General features: G+C 39.3%; 1 protein-coding gene across 3 annotated transcripts in view; it reads right to left on the bottom strand.

The window, feature by feature from the left end:
- Positions 1-16,270, bottom strand: part of LOC117291886 (homeobox protein OTX-like) — a 36,597-nt gene extending 20,327 nt beyond the window's left edge. For 2 of the 3 annotated variants that reach the window (XM_033773884.1, XM_033773892.1), the window contains exons 1-2: positions 15,587-16,270; positions 6,952-7,138 (exon numbers count right to left, since the gene is read on the bottom strand). In XM_033773884.1, coding sequence (XP_033629775.1) covers positions 6,952-7,031 — 80 coding nt within the window. In that variant the 5' untranslated portion in view covers positions 7,032-7,138; positions 15,587-16,270. The remainder of the gene's footprint in view (positions 1-6,951; positions 7,139-15,586) is intronic. The other variant, XM_033773901.1, reaches the window with a different exon arrangement.
- Between the last annotated feature and the right edge of the window lie 1,835 nt (positions 16,271-18,105).

Here is an 18,105-nt window from a genome sequence, read left to right as displayed (position 1 = left end):
CGACAAACCCGTAACAAAAAAGCTAGCTACAAAAACAATATAAAGGCTCACCCTTTTCAACGTGTTCTCAGAAGACACAAGCTTTTCGTGAGAAAAAAAAACCCAACCGCTCCCCTATTCTACACCCATACACTTCACAACAATGTGTAGTGTTTACAAAGAAAATAGAGCGAAATTCAAGTGAAACTGTACAATATTTGACTCAGGGCCGGAACTCATAACAATCATCAAGCAGAGAGCCCCCCTTCTCAAGACATCCCGTGTACTTTTGGCCAGTAATTCGATTTACAGACCGCCTGACTTCGCTCCGGAGCACCCATAGAGGCTTATTGGCAGAGTCGTCCGCCAAAAAACTCCGGCGATGTTACGCATGATTAAAACCCCTAGAGGCTAAGACGCGATGATTCCATAGTATATTTTTTATCTACAGTACTTGTTTTTTTTACAGCAATGGTTTTTTCCTTCTCCACAGCAAGAGACTGACTTGGATTAATGTCAATAATAATAGACCAGTCAATATTTTTCAAGAGTTTTGTGTGTAAATATATTTTCTTTTAAGGCCACGTAATGTTTTTTTCCCTCTTCTTTTTGGTCTGAATGTATGCTATGTGGTTAAAACGATATTGCAGTGAATAAATCATATTTGACAAAAGCCGTATTTAATTTTGAAGTAAGTGTGATTTCCGAATTAAGTTATCGTAGTGTAATCACATTGGTAGTACTAAGTCGGAATGATAACTATACTTAAGGATTTAAGAAGAAACAAAAAATCATACTCCAACTGTTTTATAAGGTTGTGTTGTCTTTTATGAGCTGTTCTACCCAAGTAAAACGGATACATTTAGCTATATTTCATTGACAATTAAGCTGGTGTCATTTTGATAACCGTATTTCATAACAATCATAAAATAGCGGATATAATTTACCTCTGATGACGTCATATGGGTCAGTTCGCGAGCCGATAATGTTATACTTTCCTGTAAAACACCCTAGAGTTCATGGTAACTTTGTGTCGGTGAAATCATCACACAGTGTATAAAAGAGAATCGATGACCCTCAGATGTGAACACTTGTCCAATTCAGAATGTCCATTCCGCATCATTACAGACAGACAGAAAGGCAGAGGAGAATAAAACCCTCCAAGTTATTGGCCCTCTTCCAGAGAATGACTGAGACAAAATAGTGAAGGAAGGCAGAAATCAGACTCTTGAATGGCCTTGCAGCACGCATTTATCACCAATGTATACAGCAACTTTGTTGTTATTATTATGGTAACGGTGGGGTATCAATGTGATCGAAGTCCGGCTCACTATTGACCCATTCTTAAAGGCATTGGACACTATTGGTTAGTCATTCGAAGTAACTGTTAGCATCAAAACTTACTTGGTAAACGAGCAATGGTGAGCTGTTGAAACAAGGGTGTGTTTTCTGCCATTATTATCTCCAAACTTCGACGACCAGTTAAGTCAAAATTTTCACAGGTTTGTTATTTTATGCATATGTTGAGATACACTAAGTGATAAAACTTATCTTTGACAATTATCAAAGGTTTCCATGCCTTTAAAATTGTAATCAATGAACATGTATGCCTATGTACGTTTGTTTATACCCTTCCCCTGATTGTATGTTATTTAAAACATAGTTAGATGGGACGGGGAACATTGTAGCGGAAATTAACTAAACTTGGCTGGTATAATTCGTAATGGTCTCTTTGTTTAATAACGAACAACCTTGATTCTTTAGTGTGGTCTGGCCATTTTTATTTGCCCAACAAATTTAAAGCTCCCCATTTTGAATCAGTGTTTTTGTCTGTCATTAAACACACGTGGAAACAGTGACAAAGATAATGAAATCGGGATCAATTGATTTCAAATGTTTTTTTTTGTACTTGTGTGTGTTGACCACTAGCGCGATTTTATGCTAGAAAGGTTTAAATAGTCTGGCTCCTTTTTAATCAGTATTCGTCTGTTATTGAACACGTGCATAAACACGACACAGATGATTGCAAATCAGAAACAGATAGTACATTCAAGTCATAAATACAGGCCAGTAATCTTGAAGCTGCAAATCTTTTTGAAACAAAATGTTTGAACTGCACAGAGAGCAGAAAACAAACATCTCCTGGGAAGGTCTTTACTTCGTTAGATCGCCATCGTTGACCTTCCCAGAAGCGGAAGTAGCGAGCCTACAGCCCCCGTGTTTCCTTGTAACGCGAAGCATCACACCACGGACTGCGTGATCTCATCCAAACAGACAATTATACACCAATCGATATTTGTTCGCAAAATTGCCGAAATTGTTTAACATCCGCCAGCAAGAAACACTCTTCCGTTTTACATCAATCACATACAAGAAAGGCGTGCCATAGCAACACAGTAGCTTGCAATTAGTCATTGGTACCCCCCCCCCCCCCTTCATCACAAGCACCCCACTCCACAGCTACAAATGTAGAAGCTGTAATGCCCGCCAAATGAAACCTTACACCACTTGAAAACCACCCCGAACTGTATACTTGACATAATTAATATCCATTTGGCCGGGTGTGTGGCTATTGTTGATTTCAATGGGTGCGGATCGATATGATTTGTCTTTACCATTAGAGGTTAGTTCATTGTTTCCTGACGGCCGGCGGGCTTGCGTCTGTTGTTCAAATCCCAGTCTACGCTGCTCAACCTAAAACGTTGTTGGGACTGGGAGGCTGGGAAGGTACAAGTCACGTACGGCTGCAGCGGCACTCGGTAAAAAAGATTCGCAACAAAATCAAACTCACTGACACGTACTGGTTGTGTAACCAAATATTTCACTGATTCATTAGAGACATGGGTCTTCACCAAACCAAAAGTAATTTTGGCAACATAAGGGATGATTTACACTTGCTTTAACTTATTGATGTGTTGATGTAATAAGTAGGCAGTCCCCGTAGTAAGGTGAAAGTACACTAACCTCATGTAAATGTACTCGTTTTTCTATTTTGTGGCAGCCATTTTGAAAAGCTAGGGATGAATTTTGACCACCTCGTCCTCTCTTCAAATTCCTCTGTGATAATTATTTTGTCTTTAATTGGACTTCTTCCGGATGAGTTGTCCAAGAAGATATGTTACATTATACCAAGGGTGATATTTCCACCCAAAGTAAAGAATAAAATTTGCTTAGAGAAAGAGTGCGTAAGCTACTAATGACGGGTGCGTTAAAAGGTAATGTACTGTGGCTATGCTAAAAGCCCCAGTCACCACCCGTAGCAAACTCGCCCATTGACCAGACACTGCCCTTCCAATAAAAATATGACTACAATATTAGTCGTGTCATCACATCACTTTTAGAGTGACATTCCTGTAAATTGCTGGGGTCTTACGCATTCAATGTGTGCCCAATTAATAGGGAAATGTAATTAAGGGACTCGCGAGGTTTCAACGTCTGCTGTGGAGTTATTCGAGTGGCTAATTTTGTCTTCTTATGCTTTTTACTCTTTTCCTCTCTTTTTGTGGTCGAGGATGAATCTTTCGTTTGAGAGGGGCTTGACAGACACCTCTGGATTAACATGGTCTTAAATAATCAGAGCTACACTTTCCCTACATATAGTTTTCCCTTTTCATATCACTGTTTTTTGTCATCTCTTTGGAACTCCTTGCCTGGTGGATGTGTCCCCCCCCCCCATGCAATCTGGACTGTTTTAAGAGGAATATCAATTCCTGCCTCCAGCTCTCCCGAGTTATTTCCATGTCTAATCGTTTTCTTCTTGTAGCCCATAACCTAGAGTGGCTTTTAGCCTTGTTAGGGGCGATCTTGCTCAACGAATTACTTATTTGCAATCTAAAAAACACCTAAATAATCAAAATAATCTTGCTATAATATTCCGAAGGATACCTCTAAAAATAAAAGCAAGTATCAAATTCTTAACCGCAAGAGAAGACAAACATTAGCTTCATCTTTTGTTTATGTTTATCTCAACAATTCTATGGTGACGAACATCACTTTGTTGTTGTTGATGTTGTCTTAACAGAACTTCCTGTTTATTGTTTACAATATCCGCTTTCTTCGAAACAACCGCATAATGTGTCGGCAACCTTCAAAGTTGGACTTTTTGATTTCTTTGTAACAATCAAAGGTGTTAATTAAAGTGACACGGCTTGTAAATGTCAGAGTAATAGGGAGCGACCGCAAACGGCCAACCGATGCCAGGGCCTGGCCGTCGTTTACAATAACGAACTATAATATAGGAACCATAAACCCAGTGGAGTATATTGCACCACATGGCATGGTTGGGAGTCGGCTCCGGCCCGCTCCGGGCAGATTGAAATTAAAGATCAGAATCAACCATGGGAAAGTAGAGTAGGAAACGATTTCGATGTAAGAAAACATGTTCAATACGATGTCACAGCCTGCTGCTTATAATACGCAGTTATTTTTTTAATGCTAAATTTAAAAGAATTGGGGAAAGTGTCCTAATGTTTCCTTGGCACGAATCTCTATCAAATTTGTTCTGTATTGTTTTCCAAACACGGTCAAAATAAATCTTACTGTTCATACAAATTTCTGCTTAATTGCTTGGGGAGGGAGGGGGTAACGTCAACATTGTACATTCGCTAGCAACTTAATCCTTGCTACTTATATATTAAGATCTTTGAGCAAGTTTCAATGTTTGAGGATATTTTGAGAAGTGACTCTTTCCACCTTAACACAGAGGGCGCTCTCTTTGTACGCCAGGTGAGTTGACGCGGTACACTCACGCGGGACTTTGACTTATTTCACGCTTCGAGCATCATTTATTTCTTCTATAAGAAAAGCAAAGATTGTTTGAAGCCGGGGAGAGAAAAAAAATATATTCCTATGCTGATTTGCAGTCCAGCGAGTTGTAAAAAAACATTCTCCTTCACTATACTATAGCCTTCAGCGTTCACTTGGGCAACCGTGAAATTCATTGTCTATGTGTGTGACCGCGGCAATGTCGGCCTGTCAAACTAGAAAATTGATGGAACTTTTCATCGGCATTGTGCCCATTTCTCATTTCAGTCTCGTTAACTGATTGGAAGAGTAGGTTTGTTTGAGAGTGATTAAACGACACTACAATACCACAAAGGGGCACCCCAAAATAGATCACGGTATCGGTTTGGTGAAGGAATTGTTTTGCCGGTGTGTAAGAGTATGCCACCTCTTGACCCTGCACCGAAATATTTGAGGAAGAAAAGAAATGATGGAAAGAACCAAAAGGTGAACCAGGAAGTGTTCCCCCTGTACCAATCAATCTACTCATCACACATACTGAATACCCAAACAAAGCCACGTTGGTGTTTCAAGTCTACTTCTTTTGGCGCTCCGAGGTTAACTTCGCCGGGAGTCGGCGCTCCAGTCACCCACTCCCCGCTGTGCCGTTTTTGTCGGTGCAACACCTTTACCGTACATGTTCTCATTTTCTTGTTACACTCCCCCACTCAAAGGTTCGTCCAGGTGTATGTGCCCGCTGGGCACAAACTTGGCGGGTAAGAAAAAAAAGCTGTTGCCTGCATACCGCAGGACAATGAGAAATGACGGAAAGTTGACAATGGACCGAAATTGTTATTGGAATTATTGATCCTATCTTTTTTACCGAGTGCTGAATTTAGAGTTTCTTTCTTTTCCTTCACTTCAGCTTTTGTGAATGTTATAGGAACGTGTTGCGCCGGTTGGAGAGTTGAAGCTTTACTGGCATCCAAAACGAAGCTTACAAGTTTTGATTTGTTCGAGCTTTCTTAACTTTCAGATAGTTCACTAATCGGTGAATTAATAAGTAGCAGGACAGACTTTTTTTAGGAACTGCTCATTTTCCCTCCCAAATATATATTGCTGAGTGTAGTGAGTCGATTAAATGCAACATCCGAATTCCCAAGAAATAACTTCTTTAACAAAATCACTTTCCCCAGAGTTCCAGACCGATGCTATATCCCTGGCCAAGGTGCTCCTTTGCTGTTTGTTGTTTTGCTGAGGTTTTTTTAAAAGGATTTTCCCAGCCAGAGCCAGGTCCCGACCAGGGACTGGCATCAGCGGCGTTTTTTTCCTTCTCTTAGCTCCATGTGTGTGTTTTTTCCCATCCACATCTCGTGAGTTCATTAGGGTCTGAAGTTGAGGTATAACCACTAATGAAACGTGTACCTTGGGGGGCACGCTCAGCCCCGGGCCACACATCGGTACGAATCAGTCAACCCGGTCGTATAGGACCCTATCGCAGGCTAGATCTCCACTAACAGCAATTGCTTCCCCTGCCTTTTTTTCTCTCTTGCTTTCTCTCTCTCTCAGTCTTGCTGAGGGGTGTAATTGTAATTATTATTTACCAGTGGGCATTGCGTGCCGAAAGACGGCAGGAACGCGGCGAGCCAAGGCGTGAGAGCCATGTAGCAAAGCCGACTGCTTCGGAGTTTAGACAAATTAATAAAACTGTGCCAAGATGGCGAGCTGAATCCCGCGGGTCACTTTACATTTTAGAGATGATAACTTTTCGGCGCGATTTTGATTTTGTGTGTGTACCACTTCCCGCTGCGCAGATTCTTAATAAACCGTATACCTTTCACATCGTGAGCTTACGTCAGAACGAAAGATCATGTGGGAGGTTTCACAAAAAAATGCTGAAAAGTTGACTTGTCTATATTGAGATTGATTTATGACCTTGTTCCAACACTGTTAGCCAATGAAAAAAACAAAGCAACGGAGTGATAAATAATCGACTCATTTTGAAGATGTGGAGACATGGGCAACTGTAATATTTGAACTATAGTTTTAAAAGCGCGCCAAGTAAAGAGGAAAAACCCAGTGTGTTACCGTAAAAGCGTCAACACTAAATATTACTTTCAGTTGAAAGATATGTTTTGGAATACAAAACATGTCTTGCAAAAACAGAGAGAACTGGAATTCCGAATTCAGCAAAATAAAACTGACACCTTTTTGTATGAAAAAAAGACAGAAAAGACAATTTCCACTGACCTATGTTGTTCATGATTTAGAGATTTAGGGCTCACTGATGTCGTTACCCATCCCTTCTCCATCACGTCAGTTTTCCCCATACAGCCAACGGCAGCAAGTGGGTATGAATACACGTAAAACGAATGTTGTGAAGTCACTTTGGCGCTTGGGGTGCTCGGCTACGACCTGGTCACGGTATGCGGTAGATCTGGAGGGAGGGAGGGATGTGATGGGCACCATGCATTAATTATTGTATTGTCTTTACATTATTTTATGATATCATGCAAACGATAACTCAGTTAAAAGATATTGGGTTCGTATCCCATCTACATGACTAAGGTCAGAGTATACAGTGATTTACATACATCGATGGGTTAAACCATGTAAACACGGAATTGCTCTTCAGCCAAACAATGTTCTTGATCCCTGATGCACATTAAACCATGGAGCAATTAAACATACGTTAGACAAGCAAGTTTATGTTATTCCACTAAATTGAAGGATACTTTTTTTCATTGTACATGGTTTGTAAATTCATGAAGCGCCAAACAGAGGCTTCGAGTAAAATAGTCAGGACCCGTTCCAGCAGTCTTGATTCCTGACACACGTGGGGAGAGGGGGAGCTTATAGTCATGGAGCCACTGCTATGTGTATGTGCATCATGTGTGTTTGACACACAAAATATTCCTCCTAAGTGCATAGTATTATTAAGGATAATGTCTAGATTTTTGTAATAAAACACCCTTTCAAAATATGGAGACAAAAATACAAAACCGAAAAAAAAAATGTAGTCCTCGATAACAGACTATCATAATGAATTCTCAATGAATTCACTTATATAAAATGGTATCTCATTATTGCTGCAAGAGGAGAGTATATGGTGGCATTTAAGACATGAATCTACTTATATGCAACCTTATCATTCCTAAACTAGCCCATATTGCTTCTGGCTACCGCGGCTAGTCAAGTCTGGATGCCTGCTGCATTACAGGATCAGCAGACTTAAGCTAGTATACACAGATTTTCTTGTTTGTATTTTGTAGTGTGCCATAAGTAGAAATTAAACCGCGCGAAATCTTAACATTATCAACTGTGAACTGTTTACGGATGCACATTATATGCGGATGAGCCTCAGCCAGCGATAATCGTAAAGATCTCCGCCGAGCAAGGAGACCGAGTGCGCGGCAGGCTCGATGCTACGCGTCTCGCTGAAAACTCTTCACGCAACGAAGTCGTTTCCATACAGCGATAAAACAATTGCAGTCTCAAGGTATGCAACGAAAGTTAAGCCAAAAACTCCAGATTTGAATGGTCTTTTATTTTGTAGGAATCAAGTAGAGATGAAGCTTTCCATTGATGTACTTTAGTTGTATGGGTTCCACAATTTTTACCCAAGGCTTAAAATCTTGCGGCAGTTTTGGAAGTCAAAGACAAATGTCAAATGTTGAGCAATTCTTTATATGAGCACGGACACAATGCAGGTGAGGATAAGAAACATCACATGATTGTGTGGCAGCCAACCACAGCTAATTCAGAAGAGTTCATTTCTTTTACTTATCGTGCACAGCCCAAGATAAATGTAATTTATATGATCAAATCTTAAATGGACGGGCCACTTTCGCTAATTCCTTCGCTTTGCGGCAAGGGCACCCCGAGCGATTGAATTTACCCGGGTATCAATTTGGATTGATTGTCTTGGACGAAAAGGAAGGGAGAAGGGGAAGGAGAAAAAAAATCTGCGACCTAAAAGTGTTTCCGACGTGCTGTGGCATGGAGCGGGGGACGGGGAGATATTTTCCGAGTGGTTTGCCGACCGTGATGCCATGATTCGATACTTCAAATTCGATGGTTTAGAGCCGCAAAATTTGCTTCAATGCGGGGGTTTCATCGCCGCCAATTAAACGAGTTACGCTACCCCGACGATTGGGCGTTACATCTCGCTTGAGTCCCCGGCCGGGCTCCGGGTGGAAGTGTTTGGCCTAACCTAATTAATTAACTATCAATCCGCGGTAATTAAGGATAAACACGGGACTCTATTTCACAATGATTTCCAGAAGGTGTCAGTGTGAATCGGGCTGGCTTTTCAGGGAGAGACATATTGAACTCTCAATCTATAAACGGCAAAATATGCACCATTTTGTGTCCAGATGAAAATTTCATTTACTTCAAGAGCTGAGCAGAGAGACAGAGAGTGAGCGAAATAATGTAAATAAATAGGAGATCCTACTGCATCAGACATGACTGTGCAAGTCGATGCATAGACTTGGTAAATTTGGCGGGAATTTAAATTGATCAAAGAGCAAAAAATAGCTCGCAGGGCAACCTCTGAGCGTCTATACATAGACAAGAAGTCCCCATCCACTTCCCGGTCCGAAGATTAAATTGAGGCCAGCGGGTCTTGCGTCAACAATCCGCGGGGCCCTGTGAAACTTTTTCCGGGTCCCGTTTAAGCGTGACGAATGGCATCTGCCCGGGACTAAAGCAGCTCAAGTCGTGTGTGTCGAGCCGAGTAAACACTGAACCCTACGGATAGGGGCGTGATCCATGCTAAATACAGTAATCCTGAAAGTAAGCAGTCATCGAAATTTAGAAAGCAAATCACAGACAACCAGCTGAAGCAAATTGTTTCAGACTAAACGTTCATTAACATACGAAGGATAAACCTCTCAATGAAGTCACATAAAAAGGTCTGGGGCTACATGGTGTGTTGCATAGAGGCAAGTAACCCACCCGGAATATTTCATTGTTATTAATGATTACAAGAAATAATCGCATTTCAACTGAACTGTAAGAAGTATATGGTAGACTAAACCGCGAACCTTAACTATTTTTTCGGCATGACTTTAATGCATTCCCTTAGACAGTCAAAGGTATGTGACATATGAATATAAAGTCTGGAAATATTTTTGGCGATACCATTATGTTATTGTCCATATTATTGCTCAATACAGCGTAATGGTGGTAGGTCCCTAACTTTTCCAATTCACGTTGGATGTCATAAAACTGTCACAAGAACATGGCTATATGAATTTTGAATAAACATCAAGTATATTTGTTTACATCTAGATCGTATATAAAATGTGAGCAAGGGAATGAGTTAATAAGAGATATGGTCATTATAACCTATTTTGTTAATGACCAAAATTTGTTATATATTTATTTGTTGGAATTTGTAATAGTGCTTGTAAAATAAGAAACCTACGAAATCATTTCGACAGAAGTGCCCCCTTTGATTAGAAATCAATAAAAGTGTGTCAACAAATTGGAATCGCAAAATATCACCCGTATAGGTTTAAGGACACAAATTATTTCAGTGGTATCCGAATGTGGATGCTAAGGCCGTAGATGCGGTTGGCACCCGCGCCACATCGCTATACTTGGGTGGATTCGACAATCTTTATGATTTTGTTCCCCCAACAATTAATAGATATTGTATTTAGCTCAAACTCACACTGGTGACTTATATCGAATTCTTCTTGACAAATGTCAACAATAATTTTAGTTTGTGTATTTTTTTTAAAATCTCGAAACTGTCAGTTACGCAGAAAGGCAGTATAGTAAACAGTTGTTGTGATTTTCCTATAACAATTCAAATAATACATGTGTTGGCATGTGCCTGTCCAAACTCCCATTAAATCACCATACTAGGGGTCATGTCAAAGGTTACTGCATTTGAATATTTATGAAATGTACATGTATCTTCATATGGTATCTTGTTGAGAAGTGGTTGACATAATATGCCTATACATTTTGGTCCGTGCCCAACACTGCCTTGCACCAGCCACGTTAAAGATATGACCAGTGATCGAACTTTCATCCGGAACTACACGGCACTCTCCATTGATTTAGGGAACAAACCCGACCAGACATTTCACACATTATATTCAAAGGAAAGAAACGTGCATTATAATTATTCGATATGGACATAAAGATTAATGAATCAATAATGCAACACATAATTGTTGCAGTTTATATATAAATAGATTTATTGCCATGCAGGCATGCCTCAACCCAGTTTTCTGTGTTTTATGCGTTTATCTTGGCAAATGGTGGAACAAGGGTCAACTTTGGGGTGAATTCTATAAGCATCGACATTACCACATCGCTAAAAGCTCATTATCTGGAAATTCATACAATCTTTTAGCGCCTGTGTTTGGATTTCTTTTTCCTATTACGCAAAAAGGTTTACATAGCACGACACTGTGTACACATTGAGTCCAGTTTGCTCATCGTTTGTTGTGCGGCGTAGGTTTGCACTTTGTGATGGTTGTGTGCATGGTTGTGTGCATATCTTTAACTTCTGACGCCATGATGTCTTGCATCTCTTGTGTTTAACCTCATAACCAAGGAGCATTATAACTAGAGTTTGTCTTGTATCGAACCACCATAGGTCGACAACCTGGACACAAGTTTGTTGTCAAAACAGTCACCTTACATGGTGGACACCACCCACAAGCCACAATCGCTTCTTTGATCAGCTAATAACACAGTTTCAGAACGCCATGTTGTAAAATGGAGTTTACTGAAAAGAACAAAAGATAATTGTTCGAAATTTTACTATTATTTTGTTTTTACAAAAGTTGACTGTTATAAATATTTGAGAAGAAGTCTGTCGTACAAAAATCTAAAAGTTGATTTTTTTTTTATTTTAATTGTTGTAGACACACATCTGGGTGAAACCGCGTTACATCTAAATGATTGTTATCTTGAAAAAGTAGTTTCATAATTTTGTTCTAACGAAAAATAACAACAGAAGTCACCCTGTCCGGAGACATCAAAAGTGTACAACAATTAGAAGATGGTTTGACCACAAACATACTGGATTGTATTTCCAACGTGCAAAATGTCACAGTCGAATCTTAATCAAATCCTATCATACATGTACAGTTGTTAAAGACCATTCCATGGTTATTAAAAGTATTCGTTTTTTAAAGACTTTTACCTCCTTCAAATACACATTTGTGATTAATACTTACATACTTATTAAGTTGGATTCAGACTTTAGCATGACTTTAAAATATACTTTCCCACTAGGCACTAACAGTGTGACAATAGCCAAGGATGCCGCGGCCGTGTCGAGGCCAGGGCAACACTAGACCAACATCGCCGTTAAAGTCACCTGGAAGTGGTATTATTTCAAAGTAAAGCTTTTGTCACTAAGATATGTGTTTTGATGAGTGGAGTGTGAAAAAAACAGTTAACATAAGGTTCTAAAAAATTAGTTCTCATTTTATTTACAAATTTAAGAGTAGGCCCCGACCGAGAGGGCCCTGTTCGTGACGTCAAACGAGGCGCGATATTTGAAGAGAAAATGTGTAGTCGGGCCCCGTACACTACGTCTGGGTACCTGATTGGTATGATGCCTACGTACAGAACTACGGCTGCTGTGCGGACGGTCCACTCTGATTACCCTGCACGGTGATTCGAAAGTTAAAAATATGACCTCAAAGTTCAAAGTTACCCGAATTGTTCACGTTTGGCATATGCCCCTCTATGTTCGTCACGTCTTTCATGTACATCCTATGACTTCCCACTAAGTTCAAAGTTACCCGAATTGTTCACGTTTGGCATATGCCCCTCTATGTTCAACGTCACGTCTTTCATGTACCTCCTATGACTTCCCACTAGCTGGAAAAGTTGTTGGGATTGCGTCAGGTTTTAGAATAACTTTTCTCTTTATGTCACGTTTGGTGTATTCCGGATTCGAAGCACGACGGCTCGAAGTGTTCGCTGCACAGCGCTGAAAAAAACGTCGGATCGGACGTCTATTGCTCATCCGAGTCTGACTTTCGCGGCCCACAAAAACAGCCTATGCTTGGGATCTGCAGGAATCACATGCAGCCTGAACCCATCTTTAGTTGTTTTGCTGCATCCAGCAGCAATACACCTGGTCGGCATTGCCAGAAAATGCAATAATTTTTTGTTTTCGAAACGTATAAACTCACGACTTGGAACATACATGTGCTTGCACGTGGGTTTACTCTACGCGTTATAGGCAAAGTCTGCCTCGATTGACGTCACAAAAGGGGTAGGCGGAGTCAGCCCCCTAACAACTTTATCTATTTTTTAAACACGTAAATCGTGTCAAAAAATACCAAAAAAATGTTTCATTGTTCATAAGCATATACTATTATGTTTGAAAGAAAACAAATTCTATTTCCAGGTGACTTTAATCTAGGCGTGATGCCATACCTTTAGAAGAAAAAAAACATCTCCGAGACCCCATAATTTCATTCATCTTTGAAAAATTTAGCCTTGTGGTAGCGACAGAGAAGTTTTATATTTTCATCATAATAAATAATATTTTTAGTTCTTCCATCAATGTTGTGAAATTATTATGATTAGGGAGAATTGCGTATGACCATGTCGATAGACGGGATTTTGAAAGCCCAAATCACTCTTAAAATTAATGACAATAACAACTTTTGGGTAGAAGTTTACAACAGATTTCGATAGTGTGAAGGTTTTTGAGACATATTTCACTTCGAGGTAATGTGGTTATGTAATATGATATCACTTTTTATGCTCAAAAATTTGAATTTGATAAGCGTAACTGTCAGTAACTTTTCTCAAATTCCGTAATCCTAGTAGCGATATTTCTTCATGGGTGGAATTTATTCGCACAAGATTCGGTGATATCTTAAAAAAAAAAAAAAAAAAAAAAAGTTATTAAAACCCAAAGGTAAACTTTACAAGTGAAGTTTTATTTTTATTTTCTGCAAGCCTTTAACAAAAGTATAAGCGCATATTCAAGTGAGCTTGCTTGCATTTGACAAATTATGACAATAGTGTACATGTTGGGTCCAATAATATACAACTTTGGGAAAAACGTACTTTAAAATAGGTTAAAGGAGCTATGATATTGTACTGTATTTTTTCTGTTATATTTATTTTACAATTTATTTTAACAACTTGTCTAATTTATTATCATCATGACATGGTACCCCGAGAAAATTCACCTCGGGACAAATTCAGCGTATACCAGCAACAGACACAGCTTCCATAACATCGATAATGGGGGAGTCATCAACAAATAGACAGTGCTAAACCAATGGTAATTGGGGTGTCTTATGACACTGATGAATCTCTATAACAAAATAAACCCGTTTGTTTAATGGCGGTTTGTTGACTCAGGCCTTGTTCAATCCAAGTAAAGTGATTCTGCTAATTTAAATGTTTGCCTGCATGTTTCTGTCAAAATGGTCCCCAAGGCACCCGGTTTTTGTTAACGATGGAATTGGTATGTTGATATTTTTGTAATCATAACGAGTTTCAGGTAACCAATTATGTAAGCCAATAATTACAAAAGGGTTTGTAAAATGCAAGACTTTTTAACACAATGAGGTGTCAAAAGAAGGTATCAAAATACGAATGAAACCAAAATAATTAATTTTTGTTTCTCTAAAAGAATGAATTTTTATTATAAAGGAAGCTTCGATTTAGTTAGAAGACAAATAAATAGGCCATGTTACATGCAAGTATGCTGATTTGAGCTTTTGCTAAGACATAATGGTTTTCAAGTGTTCTAAGAAATAATTCATTTTAGTTTTAGTATTTTATAATGATGAAAACAAGATTTGATGATTAAGGTGGTTTCGTAAAACAGAAATAAGTCTTAATGAAAATGACTTATAAATAGGTGTTTTTTAATTAATTAGTTTCTTTTTAAAGACACTTTTGGTAATTGTCACATGCCAGTGTTCTCTTTTGGTGTACATGTATACCAACATGTATGTTTAAAATAACTGTGAACATTTGGACTCAATTGGGCATCAAAGTTGCAAGAGGATAATCAAAGAAATAAAAACACTCTTGTTGCCGAAGTTTGTGTGCATTCGGATGCATAATAAAAGGCTTCAGGCCTGAAGTCTTCAAATATTTGAGTGAGAAATTAGTTAAAAATTTACGATACTTCAGATGGAGCTGCCTCGCAATGTTTACACTATCGACAGCTCTCCATTGCTCGTTACCAAGTAAGTTTTTTTGCTAATAAATATTTTGAGTACTTACCAATACTAAGCAAAGGCATGACTAGCTAGTTGTATGTAAAGACTAGACCTATTACATTATAGATGTTCAAATTAAATTACGGTATACCTTTCTCCTATCTTGTTCAATTCCAACAATAACCATCGACATCTTAACAACTTCAAAGTATTCAAAAACCACAAACGGTCGAGTTGGTTGTACATGAAAACGTCAGTATAGTATGCAGTGCACAGTTTGATTCTGTCCGTACTCTATGGTTTGAGTGTACATGTTATACATTGATACAAAGTCCTCAATCTTGATCAATGTTGGCCATTATTAATACACGAAAACGGTCCCCTTCACATACAATAGCAATTGTACTTGTTGGCCTGTTGTAAGGCAACAATGTTAACCATTTAACATGATGCTGAACGCCATGCTGAATGCAGAAAAGACCCCAAAACGAACCCCCTTACATGTTTACGGCCGAACATTACGAAATTCCAACGGCACGTCTACTTCGCCAAGGCGCTAACGGGACGATGCTAACTTGGTTAATTACATGTTCACCTTGTTGTTACCGTGATATGCATACCTAACCAAGACACACATACACCCATAAAGATATCATGTTGTAAAAAGGACATAAGAAAACAACTGACTGACATGACATTCGTATACTTACATGTGAAGAGAGCGCACCAGCGGACGTGATGTTGTCAGTAATCAACCTTTTTAGTCACTGAGTCACTTGAGCGTTGATGTATAGTGATCAAAAGTTGTTGGAGTTGATTTTAAGAGCGAGTTACCGTTCTCGGAGTACTGCGTGAGTGTTCAAACTCCACCGTCCACACGAGTTAAAGTCACTTGGTTTGGATGATTGCGAGCATATAATAAAACACCGCAATAGAATGAGGAAACTGCGGGGAGTGACGAGGTTTTTTTTCCTCAGCGTGCACAATCGACAGAGTCAACATGTAAGAGTCTGTCCGTGTATTTATTCTGTTGGGCTTTCTTACTGTCAGTCTATTGTCACACAATTTCAAGAAGCGTTCAATGACAATAGGGCCACGCATAAAGCAAGTTATGGCGAAGAGAAGAACTCGTGCACAGGCTGAAAAAATCGGGGGAAAAGTAAATGTTATGTTGTACCACTCTTCTTCAAGCATGTGGGTCTAGAAGCAATGGGCTTAATACACACACCACCATTCGAAGCGGTATATTACTGCGATTGATCATGTAATAGCTCTTTTGAGTTCGTGGCGAGCTGGGCTGGTCACACAGTGGATACAGTTAGAGCTTATAGCTAGCGAGGTTAGCGACTCAACGTGCTTAATGGCATTATAAACACCACACTCGTCTCTCTCAGTGATGGCCAGCACACAGTGATTGTGTTCACCCGTGTGCGAGTGGCCCATTGCGCCAATCAGAGAGCCCCATCTATAGTTGGCGTTCGGGCACTGTCACTCCCTTGACTATTTCAACGCCCTTTAACCATATTGTACCCCCTAATCATGTTTATGAACAAATTAAACATATTGCATCTTGATTAATAAAGATAAATTAAGAATAATCTTAATTTTTGCAAAAATTCAGTTTGTAATATTACATTGTCTAAATACGTTTTTAAGAGCATACAACCGTCGAAATTATTGATTTGTTTTTGATAGCATTATAATTACAGACTATTTTGAATGATAATAAAAAGGGTCAATTGATTTGGACTAGTTTATGCAAGTGTGAATGCAAATGATTTATATAGCTGCAAAGAGAGTATGGTTTTTCATCAGCATCATGTTTTGTATTGCATTGACGACACTCGAAAATATAGTGCACGTGTTGTTTGTGGTGTCTAAAAACTTGATAAAATAACAGAACTGATACCCATTCTTAAACTGCTTTACCTTCGGTTGGTTGACTACTGTTGACGGGGGAATGCCCTTGTTTGACATGTACGATTAGCATACCAAAGACCATTAACTTATTATTGGGAGAAAACCCTCACAATTGGACCTCAGCCAGCCCTGTACTTTTTTGTTCATTGACAGACTGACAAATGACCGCAAATGGGTCACAATGATGATTAGTTTCCACCCCAGTGATATCCAAGTAATATTTCATTTCTATTAAAGCCAACAATGTACTGAGTCATGGCCGTTCTTTCGAGACCAACTGTTGAAGTTGCTCTTTAGTTCTTTTTTATTGGGTATTATAAAAGCGTATTCACTTATTTTGACCCGTTGTGTGTGCTTTAAAAGTCAGGTGTTTAATAGTCTTGTACAGCGTTGGTTCACATAAAAAGCGTAGCCAAACTTTATGTTTAATATCTGCCTGTCTGTGATCAGTAGAGAGTTTGCCCAAAAAGAAATCGCAAACCGTTAGAATTGAAATGGACATTGACTCAATGACATGTCAGTCTTTTAAACTTCCATTTACACCCAGTTTGTTATTACATGAAAACAAGGAAAACATTAGAGGTTGTCAGCAGAATTATATGGATGGATAATCGCCGGCATATTTTAAGGGGATTTGCAGGGATTTTCGCACCTCAGTTTACATTACAGACACCTTGGAGTTTGGTGGAGAGATTAGTGGGGTCAGCTTAGCCCCAGAAAGACGTAACGGGAGCACAGGCCGTGGCCCCAAGGCGACCCATTGGTTAGGGTGGCGAGAAATGGTAATCCCATACAGTATACATAACTACAAACATTATCAAAGGTCTAGCCCCCGACCCAACTCTGGGTCTTGTCAATCGATAATCAATACAGCACCTGTTTATGTTTTTGGCAAACCAGGGCGTATTTTGAGTGTTATTTTTGTCAGGGAATATAACCTTGTTTTCTAATTTCCACCCCATCTGCATTGTTTCGCACCTGTTTAGAAAAATGCCCCAAATACAATGGGTTGGAAGAATACTGGATGTTTTCGCGCTCGTCATAATGGCCTAGGTGTTTTTACTGTTGGATACCATACATCTAGAGGTTTGCCAATATTGTGTGTAGACCAGATGTTGTGTAGTGCTGAACATGGTGTATACCCAGGGCCAAAAAAAAAAGGATTGAGAAGTTTTCACGTCGATGGCATATCGCACACGCGTCACTGGCCGCTTTCACAATTTTGCCAGGAATAAAGTGAGAGAGAGGGGGAGAGAGCAAAAATCGCCGCCCGCAAAATAATAAGGTTATTAACTTGATTGCTTGGAAA

Source organism: Asterias rubens, chromosome 1 (assembly GCF_902459465.1).
Source record: "Asterias rubens chromosome 1, eAstRub1.3, whole genome shotgun sequence".
Classification (NCBI taxonomy): domain Eukaryota; kingdom Metazoa; phylum Echinodermata; class Asteroidea; order Forcipulatida; family Asteriidae; genus Asterias; species Asterias rubens.
The sequence above is the reverse complement of the archived record's forward strand: the minus strand, read 5'-3'. Positions and strand labels throughout refer to the sequence as shown.